The sequence below is a fragment of the Rhincodon typus genome, chromosome 2, assembly GCF_021869965.1.
Source record: "Rhincodon typus isolate 14 chromosome 2, sRhiTyp1.1, whole genome shotgun sequence".
In the NCBI taxonomy this organism is placed as follows: Eukaryota; Metazoa; Chordata; class Chondrichthyes; order Orectolobiformes; family Rhincodontidae; genus Rhincodon; species Rhincodon typus.
In genome coordinates, this window is record NC_063333.1 from 109,384,821 (window position 1) to 109,407,918 (window position 23,098).

Below are 23,098 nucleotides of genomic sequence, written 5' to 3' on the forward strand. Positions count from 1 at the left end.
AGTTGTATTTTCCAAAAAAATCTGAAAAGGGATGGAAAATGATCATTCTGATTTACCAGTTACAAGCTTAGGAGGTAACTAGGTAATTAATATGAGAGAACCTAAAATAATTCTAAAACAATTGGATGAAATGATGGGGAACAGTTGAAATTTGAAACATTGCCAGTCAGATGCCCAACAAAACAGATTGAAATAATGTAGGATAACAAGGTGTAGAGCTGGATGAACACAGCAGGTGAAGGAGGCGGGGATGAGGCTGGTAGGTAGGGGGTGGGGGTGGGGGTTGGTCATTGAGGTGGGAGGAGCGGATAGTGGGAGAAAAGACGGACAGGTCAAGGAGGCGGGGATGAGCTGGGCTGATGTTGCGATGAGGTCGGGGGTGGGGAGATTTTGAAGCTTGTGAAGTCCACATTGAGACCACTGGGCTGCAGGGTTCCCAAGCGAAATATGAGGTGCTGTTCCTGCAACCTTCGGGTGGCATCATTGTGGCACTGGAGGAGGCTCAGGATGGACATGTCGTCCAAGGAGTGGGAGGGGTCGTTGAAGTGGTTCGCGACTGGGAGGTGCAGTTGTTTGTCACGAACCGAGCATAGATGTTCCACAAAACGGTCTCCAAGCCTCCGCTGGGTTTCCCCGATGTAGAGAAGGCCATATCGGGAACAACGGATACAATATACCACATTAGCAGATGTGCAGGTGAACATCTGTTTAATGTGGAAGGTTTTCTTGGGGCCTGGGATGGGAGTGAGCGGGGAGGTATAGGGGCAGGTGTAGCACTTCCTGCAGTTGCAGGGAAAAGTGTCAGGGGTGGTGGGGCTGGTGGGGAGTGTGGAACGGACAAGGGAGTCACAGAGAGAGCGGTCCCTCCGGAACGCAGATAAGAGGGGGGAAGGAAAAAAGGACTCCACTACCAAGGACATTTTTCCCTCCCCATCCTTCTACATCCTCTACATTGGGGAAACCAAGCAGAGGCTTGGAGACCGCTTTGTGGAACACCTATGCTCGGTTCGTGACAAACGACTGCACCTCCCAGTCACGAACCACTTCAACTCCCCAAACCACTCCTCGGATGACATGTCCATCCTGGGCCTCTTCCAGTGCCACAACGATGCCACCCAAAAGTTGCAGGAACAGCACCTCATATTTCGCTTGGGAACCCTGCAGCCCAATGGTCTCAACGTGGACTTCACAAGCTTCAAAATCTCCCCACCCCCGACCCCCTCCCAAAACCAGCCCAGCTCGTCCCCGCCTCCTTGACCTGCCCATCTTCCCTTGACTGACCAACCCCCATCCTAACTCCCCACCTACACTCACCTTTGCTGGCTCCATCCCCGCCTCTTTGACCTGTCCGTCTCCTCTCCACCTATCTGCTTCTTTATCCACCTTCCATTCGCCTCCCCCACTCTCTCTATTTCAGAGTCCCCTTCCCCTCCCCCATTTCTGAAGAAGGGTCCAGACCCGAAATGTCAGCCTTCCTGCTCCTCTGATGCTGCCTGGCCTGCTGTGTCCATCCAGCTCTACACCTTGTTATCTCAGATCCTCCAGCATTGGCAGTTCCTACTATCTCTGAGATTAAAATGATGTGCCTGCCGACATCAGTGGGGAAAATTGCCCACATTGATAGAGGCTGATACATGCATCTAAGTGTATGAATATAGTGCATATTCACAAGTTAATTTTTCTTGCTGCACTTGCCAATGAAGTTGGCAAATAATTGTTGAATTTCAAAATTATTTTTATCACTCAACTGCTATCCACCTGAAAGCTGTATTGAAATTGCTTTGATTCAAACCCAAGTTCAATAGAAGAACAGTATAATTAAATACATGAATGATGTAATGCTCAATTATTCATGTTTATTCAAATGTCTTTTTCTCTTGCAGTTTGATGACTTTTCTTATTTTTCTCCCACCCCCACCACCACTCCCAGTTTTGTCTCCTTATTTGCAGTCTCTGTACATTTTGTGCAGTTATTGGGCGCTACATTCCTGGGGCTTTGGTGTCATACTTCATGTGTAAGTACGCCCCCTGCAGTCTTGAGACCAATTTTGATAACTCTGACATTTTTGCTGTACATGTTCACACTAGGTTACATTGCAGATGGTTGCACCAACTCCCATGTGAGTTGTAATTGCACAATGCTTAAAGATAGACATGAGTGCTTAAGCATTGTACAATAACAAATGGGGGTGTTAACCTTTCTTATCTAACCCCACATTTGTGCTCATTACAGAAACCCATTTAATCTGCAGAATTCTTTTATTTTCTCATATATTGTTGTCATAAACCAGTTTTCAACCACTTTTTTTTAACTAAATACAGCAAATATTTTATTAACTGGCACCTATGGGACCAGGAATGTGTCAGTTAATCAAGTATTCTGGAGAATCAAGAGGTATGCATATCTGCAGTAAACCCTGACCTTTGAGACATCAACATCCCTCAAAAAAATCAATGTTAAAAACACGCAGTAAATAATGGAAATATAATTCGTGGGCATAAATTTACAGCATAAATATTCAGAGATTGCGGTATTTGCGGTATTTAATTATTGTCACTTTTTCAAGAGTGCTGGTTGATAAGGTGCCAGTTAAAACAGTTTGCTGTAGCAGTTGTTCAAGTTGACTTCCTTCTGCTTTTTTAAAAGGGTGTTCTAGTCAGTGAGCATGAAGACCAGGAAAAGGGTCAGAAAGTGCAATACAACTCTTTAAATTGTTCATGAAAGTATGTGCCTTAATTACAAGCCCCCATCATAGTGGTGTCGCCTATGTTTCCTATTACTTTAAAAGTCCTTGTAATTGAACAAAACCAAGGCTGGGCTGTTTTAAGCTTTAACTACTAAGAAACCACTGCCTAAAGCTATCTCTGTAAGGTCCTAACAACTATCTAATATGAGGGAAAAAGTCTTGTTAGTCTGTGCAGGATTCAAACCTCAACAATTCAATTCAAAATTAGATGTTTTAGTATAATATTTGCTGCTCAAATCAGCATGATTTTAGAAGCATTATTTCAGTGTGAAGATTCTTTTACCAACATGTGACTCAACTCACCTTCTACAATTGTGAAATGCTTTCCACTTTGTATAACAATCAACAGAACAATAATTTGCATTTATAAAGCATCTTTGAAATAGTAAAACATCCCAAAGCTCTTGATAGGATTATGGTAGTAAACAAGTTAACAGAATAAGGTGCTATTAAAGGAGATTTTCAAAAGGATTTGAGGAGTGTCGTAAGGAAGTTGAGGGAATTTCAGACTTTAAGTATAGCAAGATACAGCTGTCAGGGCTGAAGTGATTAAAATGCAGAAGAGGGCAGAATCAAATATGTGGAGAATTCCCAGAATTTTGTAGCACAGGGGAAGTTAGCGAGATAGGAAGGAGAAAGATGTTCAAGAGATTTGAAATCTAGAATGAGAAATCAAAAATTAATGCATTGCTAGACTAGCTTATAACCACATCTTTTCCATCATGAAAACCACCTTCTTCCATCTCTACCACAATGCAATTCAGCTCCACTCCTCATATAGGAGCAACAAGCCCAGAAAATTCTGGATGTTACTAATATTTAGGTTGGATAAGAAGGAAAAGAGGCTTTTAGTAGATACAATGGGAGGCCATTGTGGAGTATCATTCTAAAGAACATGCAGTAAGAGACAGGTGTGTATGTGCATTGATCATTGAAAGTGACAGGTCCTATTTGAGAGGGTGAATAGCAAAGCATTTGGGATTTTGGGCTTCGTAAAAGAAAACATTGAGCCAGATTTACATCAAGTCAGATTGACTCAAACCTTTAAAACTGGAGGCAGGAACCCAGTTCTGGGATTCACCATGGTATGGATCCCATGTTTTCCTCTAAATGTTGCCCATGGCCCCCTCATGCCCCCTCGCCCTGGTATGCCCTTTGTACCAACTTCATGACGCTGATGCCCATTACGCCCACTACACACTGTATAGAAGCAAGACCCCTACAGTGACATTAGTATATTTTAAAAAAATGTTTTTTCAAAAATACTATAAACAAAATACCTTACTACTAGAGGGGAATAAAATTACCAATTTATGCAGATCCTTCAAAGTTTCAGTGCCTGAAGCAAGAGAGTTGATTACAAAATGAGGCTCACTATTAGCAAGGTGAAATACTTGAGCCCTTGCTTAATTTTGTAGTGTAGCTACGTGATCACTAACGATTTTGCAATATTTGTTTATAGAAGGTTAGTGGTGTCAAGTGCCTTGGCCTTGGATATTGAAACTTTAAGGTGTCTGGATGGTAAACATTTTTACCTGACTGTTCATCACCCTTCAGGAAGAATGTGAGTGCCCTTCCAGATGATATAGAGAATATTTAGCAGAATGGTTCAAGGGATGAGAAAGGTGGATAAATTTCTGGGACCTGATCAATTGTATCCCGGGACATTGTGGGAGGTTAGAGAAGACGTTGCAAGGCCCCTAGCAGAAATATTTGTATCATTTTATAACCAGGGGTGATGTACTGGATGACAGGAGGGTGGCTAATATTGTGCTGTTATTTAAGAAAGGCTGTAAGAAGAAGCCTGGAAACTATAGACCTGTGAGCCTGCATCAGTGGAATGTGAGTTATTGGAGGTGATTCTGAAAGATAGGATTGGATCAGATTTAATTTATCATTGACACGTATACAAGTGAGATGTTCATTCAGAGGTCTAACAACAGCGGGGAAGAACCTGTTCTCGAATCTGTTGGTATGTGTGTTTAGGCTTTTGTATCTTCTGCCTTATAGAAGAGATTAGAAAAGATTACAACCGGGATGGGAGGGGTCTTTGATTATGTTGGTTGCCTTCCCGAGGCAGTAAGAAGTACAGATGGAGTCAGTGGATAGAAGGTTGGCTTGAATGATCGACTGGGCTATGTTCACAAACTCTATTGTTTGTTATGGTCCTGGGCAGGGCACTTGTCATCCAAGCCGAGATGCATCTGGAAAGGATGCTTTCTGTGGTGCATCTATAAAAATTGGTAAGAGTCTTTATGGACATGCCAAAATAAGCAAGGACAGAGATGGTGTGAAATTTAAATTGGTTATACAAATGAACGAATGAAAAAGTACAGCACAGGAACAGGCCCTTTGGCCCTCCAAGCCTGGGCCAACCATCATGCCTTAATTAGTTTAAAAACAAACTGCCATTTTTCGATCTGTATCCCTCTACTCCCTCCCTATTCATGTACCTATCTAGATGCCTCTTAAATGTCTTCAATGTGCCCGCTTCCACCACCTCTTCTGGTAGTGCATTCCAGGCCGCTACCACTCTGTGAAAAACTTCGCTTGCACATTTCCCTTAAACTTTCCCCCTCTGACCTTGAACCTGTGCCCCCTTGTAATTGTGCTTGTTGTTTCAGTGCAGTAAGTGCCATTTGACATCTGAAATGGCATTTGCTGTGTGCAAACACTTGGGGCATTAGGGAATGTAGAGGAAATGGCCAACAGAAGTAAGCCTCGCAGGCAGATTTTTAATCAATTGGTTCATGCATGTTGTGACACCCCTCCAGGGCAAGGTGGGACTTGAGCCCAGACTCACTAACCCAATAGTAGGGACACTACCACACAGCAGTAAGAGCGTTTAGTGCAAGTACATCATGACATCAATCAGTGTGCATCTCTATTTTGGTACTAGCAGTGCCATTTTGGAGATCAAAGCTCCAAATAATTTTCCTTCCCACCTGCCTTGTTTAACTTTGCACAGCAGAACACTTGATCAGCAGCAGGAATTATTGATGATCTATTTAAAGCACATTAATTACTTACAGGTTAATTGGCTTTTTTTGTCTGCTGCTTCATTTCTGTAAATGTTTGATGCTTTTTCTAGTCCCCTGGGAATGGTGTAGCAGATGCTGAAAGAGTTTTTACTGACTTCAAGGTTTCTGCAAAAGACAATTGCTCACAAGGACCTCTAATAGGCATTCCCTTCTGAATACAGGAATGTGAGGAAAATACCAGCAAGAGTGCCTTGGTGAAATCTACCACCTTCCATAGTCATAATTGTCACCTCAGCCAGGGAAAGGACCACATTGCTATTCGCTGAACGTGGCAGTGAAGTTCTTTGTGTCTGTCTTCTTCCAAGCTGGAGACATTTGCAACATCTTGTTGTTTCCTGTTCACTGCTGCATGACAAACATTACAAATGGTTCCTATTCATTGCGAGTTAACGGCATTTCATTTTGTCTTGCCAGAGAGTCGGTAGAGTGACCAGATGACATCACTAGCATTGAAGGCATCCCCATGATGCAATTTCATAAATACTGGAAACAAAAGACATTTTACTCCCCCAACATGCAGCTTGTGTGTGACCATAGACACATACTGGTAACAGTCACAATTGTCTTTGTTCTGTGTGAGGTTACTGCGTTGGCTACGTCTCACCCAATATTCTAAGCTCAATTAATAAACAAATACCTTCCCTGTTACAAGCTGAATTCAACAAATCACACTTGTGCATTTCCTTTGTGTATGCCTTCTATGTCTGGCCTATGTACTGCATTCCTAGCAGATGCAGCATGACCAGTGGATTTCTAGTGGTAGAGACTGAAAATAGCTTAAGAGGCTCACCTTGAGCAGTTACCTACCTAGAAGGCCTGGCTATGGATTGTTGTATCTTTGCAAGGGTGGCAGCAGACTGGTCTTGTTGGCTGACAGGCAATAACAAAGGCATTGACAGTGCCAGGAAGACAAATGCTGTGTTCCTGAGAACCTGTTCTGTTCCTGTTGGGCCGAAGGGCCTGTTTCCACACTGTAGGGATTCCATGATTCTATGATATCAAATTTCTGTTCCATACAGCTGCTATAACCATACAGCAACAGCACCCCAACAATTCTATTGGAGGACAGATTGACAGTGTAAAATCCCACAAACAACTATGTACATTGTAATCCAAAGCCATGATGAAGCAGTGTGAACTTACATAAGAATGTAGAATGATAAGAAATACATGTAGGAATAAGCCATTTAGCCTTTCATGCCTGCTGGACCTATCAATGAGATAATAGCTGATAGCCACTTTCCTTTCATCTTTGGATTTCCTCAAAGTTTAAAAAACAATCTTTTAATGTCAAGCCCCTTGGGAACAGAATTCCAAGACTCTCAAATCTTCTGAATTTGTTAGCTAAGCCAGCATTTGTTGCTCATCTCGAGAAACTGGTGATGATATCCCTTCTTGAACCTCTGCAATTCATGTTAGCAGGCACCCATAGCACAGTCAGGAATGGAGTTTCAGGATTTTTCCCCAGCAATGTGATACTTGTTAGGATGGTGTATGTCTTAGATTCAAACTTACAAGTGGTAGGGTTCACATGCTTATCCTTCTAAGGTTTCAAGGTCACAGGTTTGAAAGTTACTGCTGAATGAGCCTTGGTGAGTTGCTGCAATGCTGCCACTGTATATTGGTGGATGGGGCACTGATCAAGCAGGCTTCTTTGTCCTGAATGAAATCAAACCTCTTGAGTCAACACAGTGTGGAGCTGGAGGAACACAGCAGGTCAGGCAGCATCAGAGGAGTAGGAAAATTGACGTTTCAGGTCGGGACCCTTCTTCAGAACCCGAAATGTCGACTTTCCTACTCCGCTGATGTAGCCTGATCTGCTGTGTTTGTCTAGCTCCACACTGTGTTGACTCTGACTCCAGCATCTGTAGTTCTTGGTATCTTCCTTAAACCTCTTAAGTTTTGTTGGGACTGTCCTAATCCAGACAAGCAGAGAATATTAAATCACAAACTGGACTTGCTTTGTAGATGGTGCACAGGCTTTTGAGAGTTAGGAGTTGAGTGAGACAGAATTTCTAGATTCTGACCTGCTGTCATGGTCAAAGAGTTTATGTGTTTAGTCCAATTAAGCTTTTGATCAATGGCAACTCCAAAGACGTTGATGATAGTGAGCTCAGCAATGATTATACTGTAAAATGTAGAGCAAGAAAGGTTAGTTTTTTCATGTTAAAGTTGGTCATTGTCTGGCAGTTTGTGGTGTGACTGCTACTTTCTGTGCTGTACCCCGAGTCTGAATGTTGCCCAGGTTTTCCTGCAAATGGACATTAACTGCTTCAATATCTGGGCAGTTGAGAATGGTGCTAAACACTGCAGTCATCAGCAAACATTTCCAGTCTCCTTGCAATAAAGCCCAACATACCATGTGCTTTCCTAATTGTCTGCTGTACTGTACTGTTTGTTGATTTCAAGACTGCAACCTGAGCCTCTACTGGAACATTCAGAATTCTAGTGTAAGTTACTTGAGTTGAAATGAAAGCTAAGGCCTTGGCTTTCTAACACTAAATATTGAATGGTAGAGAAGGATTGAATGGCTGAGTAGCCTCCTCCTGTTCCTATTTTCTCTGTATTTATGAATCATGATTGGTTTCACAAGTGTGGTAATGGTTTGTATACCAGCTCCATGCAAAGTCCTGTGCAAAATTGATGCTGGATTTTTCAATGATTGCATCATTGACCACAGTCTTTCTGACAGGTTTCCTAATGAATCAAATATTTTGTTGTTTATTTTCATTAACTTTGTTCTTCTGTTTCCCTTTTCAAGTATACCTTGAGGTTCTCTGCAAAATAGCTCATGAACAATCTCAACCTGGCTGCAGACCACTGGCATAGAATTCACCTCTTTTGAACAACTAAAGTCTCTGAATTAGTAGCTGCAAGAGGGAATGAAGTGATGGTGCTGTGTTGCCATCATCATTGTTTCCTTGCTATTTCTGCACAACTTGGCAAGAATATCCTGGATAACACAAGAAAGATGTGATGATGAGCTTGTGGTGCAGAGAGGGCTAGAAAGGAAGGGATGTATGCCTCCACCAATCGCAGCATATCTATCTAAATGGAGTCTGAGATGAGTGGAATGTGGGCCCTGAAAGGAGGATTAGGTATGAGGATGCTGTTATTCTCTTTGTTTTCAGTGCCCTTACTGGTCATGGCCTCAGCCACAGGCTTTTCCATGGGAGTCTGGCTTTGCAGCCCTGCCTGTTATCTTCCTGTTAACTTCCAGCTCCTGCTGCTTCTGATTGTGCACTTCTTCGTTCTTCAGTAGTAACACAGCATGTAACTGAGCATCATGCTGTCTGTTTGATGCATGTGGCTATCATGGTTGAACGTCTGGTGGCGCATACAGCCTCAGATGTGGGTCTGAGGTTTGCAGTCACTTGTCTGAGGATGCAGTATAGTGTATGAGTAGGAAAGTAGGATTTAAGAACGTATGCAGGCCATTCAGCTCTTATCATAGAATGATACAGTACAGAAGAGGCCCTTTCACCTAATGAATCTGTGCTGCCAAAAATACACTAAATCTACACTAGTCCCACTTTCCAGCGCCAGGCCCATAGTCTTGAATGTTATGACACTTTTCAAGTGCTCATCGAAATACTTTTTAAAGGTTGAGGTTTCCCACCTGAACTACCCTCGCAGGCAGTGCATTCCAGACTCCTACCACTGTCTGGGTGAAAACATATTTCCTCAAATCCTCTTTGAACCTCCTGCTTTTCACCTTAAAAGTGTGCCCCCTTGAAACTGACCCTTCAACTAAGGGGGACAGCTGTTTTCTATCCATCCTGTCTATGCCTCTCATAATCTTATACACACTACCAGCTTCACCCCAAAAACCTTCTCTGCTCCAAAAGAAACAACCCAAGCTTATCTAACCTCCCTTCATAAGCTATGGTGTTCCATTCCCAGCAGCATCCTGGTGAATCTCCTCTGTGCCCAACACATCCTTCCTATAGTGCAGTGACCAGAAAATAGTACCACAGCTGTGTCCTAAGTCCTGTACAGCTTCAACATAACTTCCCTAAATCTCTGCTTTGACTGAAAACCCGCTCTCCCTCACAAAAGCACACACATGTGAATCTATGGGGTGAATTTGTATTTGCAGATACATTCTATTTTGTTCAAAAAGCTCACAATTTATAGACAGTCAAATGTAGCGTTTTATAAATTCCTACTTTGGAAATAAAACCAGCGTGACTCCAAACCAAAACACAAACAGATTCCAAACAAGGCCTGTCACCTAATATGCATTATCTGACCTAAAATGTAACCTTCTTTTCACACTGATAAAACCTTTGGTTCTCACAGGACAGGGACTTGAAAGGAATTTGGGGATTCACATATACGTATTAATCAATTAAAACCTTCTAACTGATTAAAGATTTAATAGCATCTTAGGTTTGTTTAGTACGTCCTCATTAATGATTTGATCTATTACTTATAAATTCTGTATCTGATACTACCTCTCTCACTAACACCTAAAGAAGGAGTAAGACTCTGAAAGCTTGTGTTTTCAAATAAACCTGTTAGACAATAATCTGGTGTCATGTGATTTCTGACCTTGTCGACTGAAAAAAACAGTGACTTCTATGTTGTTTTAATTATCCTATTAACCTCCTGTCCCACCCACCTTCAGTGATCTGTGGACAAGCATCTAACTATACTGATCATTGCCGCCACAACATTCCTATTTTCTCCCTGACTTAAATGGCTTCTTGCACTCAGTTTGCTCTTCCAACCTGCAACCCTCATCCTCACTCACACAAGCTGCAAGAACCTTGAACCTGTTAGACAATTACAAGGGCTGAGACTTCCCCTATTATACATTCTCAGTCCCCCTACCAGCCTCATTCCTGTTCCTGACCATTCATCAAATCAGAAGACCCTAGCCTAAGTGGTGTTACTGCCTTCTGGAACAAAGTTTCCAGGTAAAATTCCCCATCGTTAATGCATCACTGGCTATAGCTTAGACTTCAATTTATTGACTCTGAGCTGTAGCTCCTTGAGCTATAATCACTTACTGCAGATGTGTTTCACAATGACATCCATTAGGTCCCTCTTACTGCATCTGGAGCAACATATTGCCCTGTATCCCATATACTTCAGGACCAGTTGTTTCTCGGATAAAAGATATTTTTGGTTTTCAGATAGAAAGCAGTAATAGATTTGTAAAGTTTTAATCATCTCTTTTAACTCAGCAAATAGGTTTAAAATCAAGGCCACAGTGTCTGTTCGAATTCCTGAGCTTGATAACCGCAGTGAATTTGACAAATTTTACATTAAGGAAATGCAAAGTGCAGAATGTGCATCAGATTGATTGATCAAAGAAACAGATTTTGAATCTCGCAAGAGTTTCTGGAACCTGTTGAGTTCTGTTGACTGTGTTGGAAAAACTGTCACCTTGCTTAACGAATTAGTTAAATAATTCAGAATGGTTGTAACCACATGTGATGGTTGCACCCAACTGTTAGCAATCACATGTGTGAACAGGTGTGTAGAAGAGAAGGATCAAGCACAAAACAATCACTGAAAGACTTGCATTTATGCTTAAGTCCATCATAAGTCAATTCAGGTCTGCTCGATTCTGTTTGGGCCCTTTTAGAAAAAAAGCTTTGCTTAACCCAGATAGACCTAAAACTGAATTTTTTTTTTACCAAAGGGCCCAAACTCAGTATGTCTGCAGGTCCGTTTGCATCCACTTTCAGTTTTATTAGTTTTTAGGTCCTTTTGATTTTTAGACGTGTGGATAAAGAATCTGTACTAATGTATTATCCGGGTTTTTAAATTTTGTCTCTGCCTCTCTCCCAATTCGCACTGTTTTAAATGATAACTTGCCTTCCCACTATTATTAAATTTTACCAATATTAATAAACCTTACTAATATTGATAAATCCTACTAATACTTTGTATACCTTCCTTGTCATAATAAATCTTGTGTTTAAAAAAGACTCAATGGGTGTAACAGGCATGAGCCCTAACAGATGGAAATTGGTAGGTGAGAGTGATGGAGGGTGCAGTAAATTGAGCATATTCTGAAGCCAGCAATGCAGTTAGTAGATTTATAGATGGATTCACTGACCTTGACTGCTCATGAAGTCTAACAGTCATTTGATAGTTCAGAAGCAAGTATTGCTGAAAAAACATTTTGTCAAATCTTTCATTTTGCACTCATCAGGACAATTTGAAGGGGGAGGGGCAACATTCTAAAGGGTAGGGTGAGCAGCCAGAGGTCAATGTGCACTTCGATACAAATGACATAGGGTAGACAAAGGGATGGGGTCCTGCGAAACGAGTATAAGGAGTTAGGTAAGAAGTTAAAAAGCAGGACCTCAAGGGTAATGTGAGATAACAAGGTGTAGAGCTGGATGAACACAGCAGGCCAAGCAGCATCAGAGGAGCAGGAAGGCTGACGTTTCGGGCCTAGACCCTTCTTCAGAAATCTCAAGGATAATGATCTCCAGATTACTCCCAGTGCCATGCACCTGTGAGGATAGAAATAGAAAGGTAGGCCAGATGAATGCGTGACTGAGGAGCTGGTATAGGGGACAAGGTTATCAGTTCTTGGATCATTGGGATTTCTTCTGGGGTAGAGGCAAACTGTGCAAGAGGGACGGGTTGACTTGAACTGGAGGGGGTCCAGTATCTTTGCGGGGAGATTTGCTAGTGGTAGCCAGGAGTGTTTAAAATAGTTTGGCAGGGGTGTGGAGCTCTGAATAAGAGAGGGGCCATTGAGAATTCAGGGGAAAATACATTAGCCATCGAGAGCAAGTTTACTCTCCAGGATAGCCAGGGGCACAGTAAAGGGAGGGAAAAGACTTCCGGTTTACAGTGCATTTATTTCAACGCACAAGGCCTGACTGGTATGGCAGCTGAGCTCAGAGCATGGATTAGCTCTGGGGACTGGGATATTATAGCCATAACAGAAATATGACTGAGAGAAGGGCACGACTGGCTGCTCAATGTTCCAGGATACAGAAGCTATAGGCATGACAGAAGTGCAAGTAAGCGAGGAGGGGGACTTGCCCTTTTGATAAGGGAAGACATAATAACAGTGTTTAAACAGGATATTCTTAAGGGGTCATCAGATGAGTCCATATGGTTAGAACTTCGAAACAAGAAGGGGATGGTCATTCTGTTGGGACTGTATTATAGACCCCCAAATAGCCAGCAGGCACTAGAGGAACAGATGTGTAGAGAGATTACAGATACCTACAGGAATAATAGAGTAGTATTGGTTGGAAATTTTAATTTCCTCTGTATTGACTGGGCTACCCAGAGTGTAAAAGGCCCGGACAGGGTGGAATTTGTCAAATGTGTCCAGGAACGTTTTCTAAATCAATATATAGACAGCCCTACTTGGGAGGGTGCAACATTGGACCTCCTCTTAGAAAACAAGGCCAGGCAAGTGACAGAAGTGTCTGTTGGAGAACACTTTGGGTCCAGTGACCATAACTCTCCTAGTTTTGAGCAGGGCCAATTTTGGGGCCATTAGGCAGGATCTAACTGAGGTTTATTGGGTGAGTCTATTTGAAGGAAAAGGAATGACTGGCAAATGGGAGGCTTTTAAAGGTGTGATAGCAAGAATCCAGGCACCATATGTCCCTGTTAGGATGAAGGGAAAAGCTGGCAGGTTTAGGGATCCATGGCTGATGAGGGATATTGAGGCTCTAGTCAGGAAAAAGAAGAAGACATACAGTGGTTTTGAGCTGTCGGGCTCAAGTGAATCCCTAGATGACTTTTAAGTAGGAGCACACTTAAAAGGGAAATCAGAATAGCAAAAAAGAGGGTATGAGATTGATCTAGCAGATTAAGTTAAAGATAATCCCAAGAGGTTTTATAGCTATATTAAGAGTGAAAGGGTAGCTAGGAAGAGAATAGGTCCCCTTAAGGATCAGCATGACCATCTATGTGTGGAGTCACAGGAGATGGGGGAGACTTTTAATGAATATTTCTCCTCCGTGTTTATGGAGGAGGGAATCATGGATACTAAGGAGATAAGGGAAACAAGTGTTGATGCTTTGGACCGCATACACATTACCAGAGAGGAGGTGTTTGCAGCCTTAAAGTGCATTAAGGTGGATAAATCCCCTGGGCCTGATCAAGTCCATCCTTGGATGTTGTGGGAGGCTTGGGAAGAAATTGCAGAAGCCCTTGCAGAGATTTTTGCTTCACCTTTGGTCACTGGTGAAGTTCTAGAAGACTGGAAGGTGGCTAATTTTGTTCGAGACAACAAGGTGCAGGGCTGGATGAACACAGCAGGCCAAGCAGCATCATAGGAGCAGAGAGGCTGACGTTTCGGGCCTAGACCCTTCATCAGAAGCCTCTCTGCTCCTATGATGCTGCTTGGCAGCCTCTCTGCTCCTATGATGCTGCTTGGCCTGCTGTGTTCATCCAGCCCTGCACCTTGTTGTCTCGGATTCTCCAGCATCTGCAGTTCCTACTATCTCTGGCTAATTTTGTTCCATTGCTTAAGGGAGGTAGCAAAGACAAGCCAGTGAGCCTGACATCAGTGGTAGGTAAGTTATTGGAGAGGATACTGAGGGACAGGATCAATCAACATTTATATAGTCCATGTCTGCTTAGGGATAGTCAGTATGGATTTGTGCATGGTAAGTCATGTCTGATAAATCTTTTAGTGTTTTTCAAAGAGGTAACCAAGAGGATAGATGAGGGTAGGGCAGTGGATGTTGTCCATGTGGACTTTAGTAAGGCCTTTGACAGGGTCCCGCACAAGGTCGCATGGGATCCAGGGAGAGCTAGTTAATTGGATTCAAAATTGGCTCGATGGTAGGAAGCAGAGAGTGAACATTGAAGGTTGTTTCTCAGACTGGAAGCCTGTGACTAGTGGTGTGCCACAGGGTTGGTGCTGGAACCTTTGTTATTTATTATTTACATAAATGATCTGGGTGTGAATGTACAAGGCATGATGAGTAAGTTTGCAGATGATACAAAATTATGAAGTGTCATTGATAGTGAAGAAGGTTACCAAAAATTGCAGAGGGATCTTGATCAGATGGGGAAGTGGACTGAGGATTGGCAAATGCAATTCAATGCAGATAAGTATGAGGTGTTGCATTTTGGAAAGTCAAACCAAGGTAGGATTATATAGTAAATAGTAAGGTCCTGAGGAGTATTGTGCAATAGAGGGACCTAGGAGTACAAGTACATAGTTCGTTGAAAGTGACATCACAGGTGGACAGGGTGGTGAAGAAGGCATTTAGCATATTGGCCTTCATCGGTTGAGGCACTGAGTATAGGAGTTGGGATGTTATGTTATAGTTGTATAAGTCGTTGGTGAGGCCATACTTGGAGTGTTGTTTACAGTGTTGGTCAGCCATAGGAAAGACATTGTGAAACTGGAAAGTGTGCAAAGAAGATTTACAAGGAATATGCCAGGACTTGTAGGCCTGAGTTATAGGGAGAGGTTGGCTGGGATAGGACTTTATTCCTTGGAACTTAGGAGAATGAGGGGTGACCTTATTGAGGTGTATAAAATTAAGAGGGGCATAGATAGGATGAATGCATATAGTCTTTTTCCCAGGGATGGGAAATTGAAAACTAGAGGGCATAGGTTTAAGGTGAGAGGGAAAAAATTTAAGAAGGACCTGAGGGGCAACTTTTTCACGCAATGAGTGGTGTGTATATGGAATGGGCTGCCAGAAAGTGTGGTTGAGGTGGGTACAATAGTAGCATTTAAAAATCATTTGGCTAGGTACATGGATGAAAAGGGTTTAGAGGAATATGGACTAAATGTGAGTATTTAGAACTAGCTGAGTGGGCAGCATGGACCAGTTTGGGCCGAAGGGCCTGTTTCCATGCTATATTACTCTGTGACTCTATTTGCAAGATACACGAATGTAAAGTGAAGTCAGCATTTATATTGTATTAGAGGAAAATACTGATTGCCTGATAACAGATTGGTAGAAGTGTTGCTGTAGAGAATGCACAAATTAATGATAACTGACAGTTAACTGCCCCTTTGTTTAAATATTGGCAAGTAAGTTTTGGCTGGTGAAGGCCTTGCCCTGAGAAACCAGAGAACACCTGTTACCCATTTTGGAACGTTGAAGGAGACACTGAAGATGTACCTATTCTTTCTATCTGCAATTAACAGGCGCCTGTGTATTAATGTATTTGGCTTTCAGTACAAGAAATTGTGTAGGAGTATATATAGCTTCTATTTCCATTTTTGTGGAGTCTTTTTTCAATAATATCTGTTAAGACTTTGGATCTCTTGCCACACAGTTGTTGGGGTTTGACTTTCAAAGTAAATTCCTACCTCTTTCTGATTCATCTGCCTTTTGAGTGTGTGCCCTATAGATATAGACGCTTCTGCTTCTTAGCATCTTCGCCACCAAGACTTCCAGTGCAGCATTTGAAAAATTGAGAAGTTGCTGATTCTCATGTTTTTGCCTTAATCCAGGTCAGGTCCTTTTCCCATGTGACTTCCAGAACCTTTCAAAATGCAGTGCACCTCCTCTTTAAGAAGTGCAAGGTTGATTTTAACTTGTGCTATTATGCTTGGCTGGCTGTTTGCTGAAATGGTCTGAAACAGCAGGTCAGACAAAAATTGGTGTGTTGTCTGTGCTGCAGCAAAAAAGGATTTGTTAAGTTATTGAATACTGATTGCAGAAATGACATTCTTCCAATATCTGTAATGGTGTTCCTTCTTTTTCCATGCTAACACCCTGTGTACTATCTGTGTCTTGCTTTAAATAATCACAAAATGAGTTTTCAGTTTTCTTAATATTGAGATACATACTTAAAGAGCATCACAACAATAGGTTTTAGAAAGGTATGTGATTCTTTTTAAGAGGTATGTAGTTATAAAACATGCAAGAAGAGTGACGCAAGAGTGCCAGATTAAATTTGCATATGTTGCAATAATTTATGGAATTTTGTCATTGAAATTATCAATTTTACACAAGACTTATAATATATCCACCAACCTCATTTAATATTACTTTTTCACGTTCAGATGCAGAGTTTTACGTTATTATCCACAAAAACAATTAGATTTGCCGTCATTCAGACAAATTAAATTTTCATTGCTGAATAACGTGTGTGTTATTTATCAGCTCACAAGGCATGTTATATCTAAATTTGCTTCCAAACTATAAATCTTATTTAGTTTTAAAATAATTAACCAAACTTTGCAGTTAATGACTCAATATACAGACAAATATGGGAAGATGTTACAGCTTACAGGTAGTCAGGAAAGAAATCTGTTTAATGGTAAAAGGCTGCTGGCAGGGTTATTTGAGTTTGGTAACTCAGGAAAGATAATATTCATTCTTGGAAGACAGTTATGAGATGTGAATGTCTTGGAGGAGCACAAAGGGGACAAAGACCTGAATTTTGCAAAGCTGGAGAACTTAAGAAATGGTCAAACTGAGAAGAGGTTGCTGGACTATGGTAACGCAGGGTGAGATGATGTGTGGAAGTACTAGAGTGGAATAATACTCTGTCAGTGTGATAGTAATAGGTAGTAGGACCAAGGGATTGCTGGTTTGATGTTTGTAGAGAGAGAGCTGATGGGTACTGCACTGCATGTACTACTTTGGCATTGGGGAACAAGGTCTGCATTCTCAGTAAGCTTGTTGATAAGGCAGTCAGCTCAGAAAAGATGCAGCCAACTCAGAGTGGAATATCAGAGGTTAGTCCTTGCGGTCTTCATGGCATTTATTCACATAGTTTAACCAGTAATAATTTGGGGAAACGACATTTAAATTAGTTGACTATACTTTAAATTATAATCAAGGTTTTTCCACTGGATGTGTTAATTTAAGATGTACAGAAATGCTGAAGACCCTAAAGCTCTGATCCAATCATGGTAGGGAAGGAAGGGGAAATGTATTTGTTGTAGTGATAAGTGGAGGATGGCAGCAGGTTAGGTATTGTTCACATTGGATCATGAACCTGGCTTCAGTTAATCCAAGGAAGGTAATGCTGCCTTGGAACAGCTAAAATCAGGCCTGTATTCATATATCAGAAAAGGGGGAGGGGAAGGGGGTTCTGAAATAAATAGGGAGAGAGTGGGAGGTGGATAGAAGAGGGATAGAGGAGAGGATAGGTGGAGAGGAAACAAACAGGTCGAAGAGGTGGGGATGGAGCCAGTAAAGGTGAGTGTAGGTAGGGAGTTAGGAAGGGGCTAGGTCAGTCCAGGGAGGACGGACAGGTCAAGGGGGCGGGATGAGGTTGGTCAGTAGGAGATGGAGGTGCGGCTTGAGATGGGAGGAGGGGATAGGTGGGAGGAAGAACAGGTTAGGGAGGCAGGGACGAGCTGGACTGGTTTTGGGATGCAGTAGGGGGAGGGGAGATTTTGAAACTTGTGAAATCCACATTGATACCATTGGGCTGCAGGGTTCCCAAGCGGAATATGAGTTGCTGTTCCTGCAACCTTTGGGTGGCATCGTTGTGGCACTGCAGGAGGCCCAGGATGGACATGTCATCTGAGGAATGGGAGGGGGAGTTGAAATGGTTCATGACTGGGAGGTGCAGTTGTTTATTGCGAACCGAGCGTAGGTGTTCTGCAAAGCAGTCCCCGAGCCTCCTCTTGGTTTCCCCGATGTAGAGGAAGCCACACCGGGTACAGCGGATGCAGTATACCACATTGGCAGATGTGCAGGTGAACATCTGCTTGATGTGGAAAGTCTTCTTGGCGCCTGGGATGGGGGTGAGGGAGGAGGTATGGGGGCAGGTGTAGCACTTCCTGCGGTTGCAGGGAAAAGTGCCGGGTGTGGTGGAGCTGGAGGGGTGTGTGGAGCGGAAAGGGAGTCACGGAGAGAGTTGTCCCTCCGGAAAACAGATAAGGGTGGGGAGGGAAAGATGTCTTTGGTGGTGGGGTTGGATTGCAGATGGCGGAAGTGTCAGAGGATGATGCATTGGATCCGGAGGTTGGTGGGGTGGTACGTGAGGACGAGGGGGATTCTTTTTTGGTTCTTATTGCGTGGACGGGGTGTGAGGGATGAGGTGCTGGAGATGTGGGAGACACGGTTGAGGGCGTTCTCGACCACCGAGCAGGGGGAAGTTACAGTCCTTGAAAAACGAGGACAACTGAGATGTACGGGAGTGGAATGCCTCATCCTGGGAGCAGATGCGGCGGAGGCGAAGGAATTGGGAATAGGGGATGGCATTTTTGCAGGAAGGTGGGTGGGAGGAGGAGTATTCTAGGTAGCTGTGGGAGTCGGTGGGCTTGAAATGAATATCGGTTTCTAGGTGGCTGCCCGATATGGAGACAGAGAGGTCCAGGAAGGGGAGAGACCCTACCGCATCCCAAAACCAGTCCAGCTCGTCCCTGCCTCCCTAACCTGTTCTTCCTCCCACCTATCCCCTCCTCCCACCTCAAGCCGCACCTCCATCTCCTACCGACCAACCTCATCCCGCCCCCTTGACCTGTCCGTCCTCCCTAGACTGACCTATCCCCTTCCTAACTCCCTACCTACACTCACTTTTACTGGCTCCATCCCTGCCTCTTCAACCTGTTTGTTTCCTCTGCACCTATCCTCTCCTCTATCCCTCTTCTATCCGCCTCCCACTCTCTCCCTATTTATTTCAGAACCCCCTTCCCCTCCCCCTTTTCTGATGAAGGGTCTAGGCCCGAAACGTCAGCCTCTCTGCTCCTATGATGCTGCTTGGCCTGCTGTGTTCATCCAGCCCTGCACCTTGTTGTCTCGGATTCTCCAGCATCTGCAGTTCTTACTATCTCTGTATTCATATCTGTTTGGGACACAGTTGGGAAAAATTCTTGAACAAGAGTATCACTTACCTTAAGGCCAAACCTTAAGGAAAAGTATTTTGAAAAGAATATAGAAATGCTCAGGATATAGGATAGATATTATTAGATTTAGGCTTGATAGGAAAAATAACTGTGTGTTATTTAACTGCGAAGATGGATCTCTCTCCTTTTGAAGCCCACACAGTAGTAATAATTATTTAAACACAGGCTGAGATACATTAGACAGTACTTAACTTTATTACTTAAATGACAAATAGGTTAAGGAACAATTTGGAACATGCTTAGAATGAATTGACATCGGTATCAAAGAATGACATCTGGAGGTACTATTGTCTGGAGATGCACGCGAGATTGGAGCTTTAGGATATTAAATATATATTTCAATATAATGAGGCTCTTTTGGTACCTTGGAGAAAACAGCAGCTATTCATGTCTAAGAGATGTGGAGGTATTTATTATTTTAAGACATGTGAATGGATAAAGTTGTTTAAGTGAAAAGTAAGGAAAATTTTATAATATCTTTAATTCTTTACAAAATTCTAATAGAACAGGAATTTTTTGTGAAATCAGGAATGTATTTTAATAAATTCGGATAAATTGTCTTTAGATAGGTTTCTGCTGTTTATATATTTATTTGAGCTGATCTCAGAACTGGAAAACTAATTGTTTATTTTGGTGGTGACAGGGAGCTGTTACAGGTTAGTGATGTGATCAACATTGGAATTCCTATTAAAACGTCACCTTAATGGTGTGACCAGGAATAGTTAGAGGTAAATGGCAGGACTCGCAGCATTTTAAAAAACATCTGGATGAGCACTTAAATTCCAGGCCACAGCAGGCTACGGACCAAGTGCACGTAAATGGTTTTAGTATAGTTTGGTGTATGTTGCTTATCATAGACATGGTAGGTGGAAGAGCCTGTTTCTATGCTATATGACTCTGACTCTTTTGGGAAGTAAACATAAATTGTTCTTGATGCTATGTTATGATTTGTCTTGACAAAGATCCAATGCAATAAAATATGTTCCTAACCATATGTAGAATTTATACTGTTGGCCTAGTATTGAGTAGTAGTAGTCATATAAGCGAGTTTCACTATATCTGAATATAACAATGAGCAAAAATAAACTTCAGCACTAGTAACACTAGAATCATAGAGTCACATATGAAGTTAACCTCCACCATCAATTGCAAAATATCTGCTTTTTTTCTTTATTAAATGATGTCAAAATGTGATATCACACATAACATTTTTGTTTCTTGTTTGGCTTTACAGTATTATCTATTCTGTTGTGGCCTTTAGTAAGCTCTTGTGACTTCGGGCAAAGTATTTACAACAAGATCGACCCAGTTCTGCAGCGATTGGATTTTGGTCTTAAGGACTATGTACAACATTTGCAAGCAAGACAGCAAAGTAAGAACAATTCTACCTTTACTTTTTAAGCTATGTATCAAAAAGATGTATAACATATGCTGAGATTATCTCAAATTTATTACAATCTGCTAATTTAATGGAGCAAAATTAAGAAGCAAAATTTTATTGTGTTGTTTTTTTTCTAATACACATCCTAGTTTGGTAATCTTCCTAACAATGCAAGAAATGAAGAAAGAAGTTGCATTTAAATAGTTTTTTCCAAGACCTTAGGAGCCAAATAAATTCTTTCAGCAGTAGTCACTATTGTAATGTGGGATAAACATCACTTGGTTTGCGACAGAAAATACATAAATGACTAGAAAATAGATAAGTTACCAGATATTCTGTTTTAATGATGTTAGTTTAACAATAAATGTTGAGCTAGACAATGGGAGAACTCCCTTGATCCTCCTTGACGATAACAAATTATCAAGTACGTCCATCTGAGAAGATAGATGGGATTTCAGTTTAACTTCTCACCCAAAACTTCTACCATGTGGCTCTCCTTCATTACTCCTTCCTAAAGAGTCAGCCTGAAGTGGGGTTAAAATTCATGGTCTGCTGATTCAGGACTTAGTACTACCACTTAGCCTTCTCACCCCAAGTATATTGTTTCACCCTGTTTCCCCAATTTACTCAGTTATTTGATGCACAGATTATGAGGAGAGAGATTTGGTAGCAATATTTTGGTTATGAGCTAAACTCTATTGTAGTGGGTAATTCTGTGGTATTGCACCTAAGGTGCACTGTCATATCTGCTTTAGAGATCTAGGTGGTAGAGTCCATCGGTTTGGAAGCTGTCTGTAGGAGCTGCAATGAATTCCTGATACTGTTGTTCCTGATGTTGGTGTGAATTACATCTTGTATTTTGAGCATTGTCCAGATTTTCCATTGTCCAGATGGAAGGCTGAAACCTGAGACTTCACCAGTGGTGCTGTTTTGAGGAGTTTGTTTTCCCTGCACACATCAAGGGCTTCAATATGTGGTAGCTAGGTTAGTCTCAATATTTCAGGAAAAATCCTCTCAACCTCCCAGAGGTGGACATCTCCCACATTAATATGATTCTCCTGAGTCAGGTTGAGCAGCAGTACACTACTGTTGAATAGACCAGGGCATGTGAGGTAATGCCCAGTGTGCTGGCTTTGGTGCCCCTGGTGGCACGTATCAGTTTCTGAAATTAGATTCACCCTCATCTTGACCATTGCTCCAGTATTCTGGGAAATGTTTTCAGTGGATTAGTGTATCGTCAAGAGTGATGCCAAGAAACGTTGTCATCGGGTGAGTGATTGCCCATAAAACTTGAATGAGGTTCTTACCTGGCCTTTGAGTTGTTCAGTTGGAAGTTTATGTTTGGCCATATCCTGAGCAGCAAATGTGATATACTAATTTGAAAGAATTAAAGGTAAATCACTGTTTCAATTCAAAAATGTGTTTGGGCCCTTGGACAGTTTTTTAAATTCATTCATGGGATGTGGGTCCACAGCCATGCAAGCCATCAAGGTAAAGATAGTAGTTTCCATCCCTAAAGGACATTAGTGAATCAGGGGGTTTTTCTGACAATTGACAATTTTTCAAAAATTGCATTCAAATTCCACTATCTGCCATGGTGGGATTCGAACCAAGAGAAATGAGACGAGGTAAAAGGACAGATGTAGTATCTCCTACGTTTGCCATAGGTGTCATGGGGAAGGGAGAGCATGTGACTACATAGTGAACTATGTTGTCATTGGAGGAACGGTCCCAACAAAAAGGGGAAGGCAGGGGAAAATCTGTTTTGTGGTTGCATCATGCTAGAGCTGTCAAAAACAGTAGAGGATGATCAGTTGAATGCTGTGATTGGTGGGCTGGAAGATGAGGACAAGAGGTTCTCCCAGTTTTCCAATTTCCAAGTTTCTCCGTTCTCAATGTACAGGAGGCCCATTCTCAATCTGTTCTGATGACACAACCTTCCACACTATCACTTCTGGAATACCTGCCTTTTTCCTCAACCAAGGATTCTAAGTTATGTTGTACCAATTGCCCTTACAAAAACATGGATTTTCAAATTTGAACGATAATAAAAAAACTTATTTGCATACATTTGTACCAAGACTGAATAATTTGTTTCAAACATTGACCTTGTTTGGCTGAGTTGTTAAATGCTAAAAATGAGTGAATCAATAAA

The 23,098-nt window shown here is 42.0% G+C and overlaps 1 protein-coding gene across 3 annotated transcripts in view; it reads left to right on the top strand.

Moving 5' to 3' along the window:
* The window catches only part of retreg1 (reticulophagy regulator 1), a 167,893-nt gene that overhangs the window by 130,192 nt on the left and 14,603 nt on the right, over nucleotides 1–23,098 (top strand). For all 3 annotated transcript variants that reach the window (XM_048611916.1, XM_048611923.1, XM_048611932.1), the window contains 2 exons: nucleotides 1,931–2,015; nucleotides 20,797–20,934. In XM_048611916.1, the coding sequence (XP_048467873.1) occupies nucleotides 1,931–2,015; nucleotides 20,797–20,934 (223 nt within the window). The remainder of the gene's footprint in view (nucleotides 1–1,930; nucleotides 2,016–20,796; nucleotides 20,935–23,098) is intronic.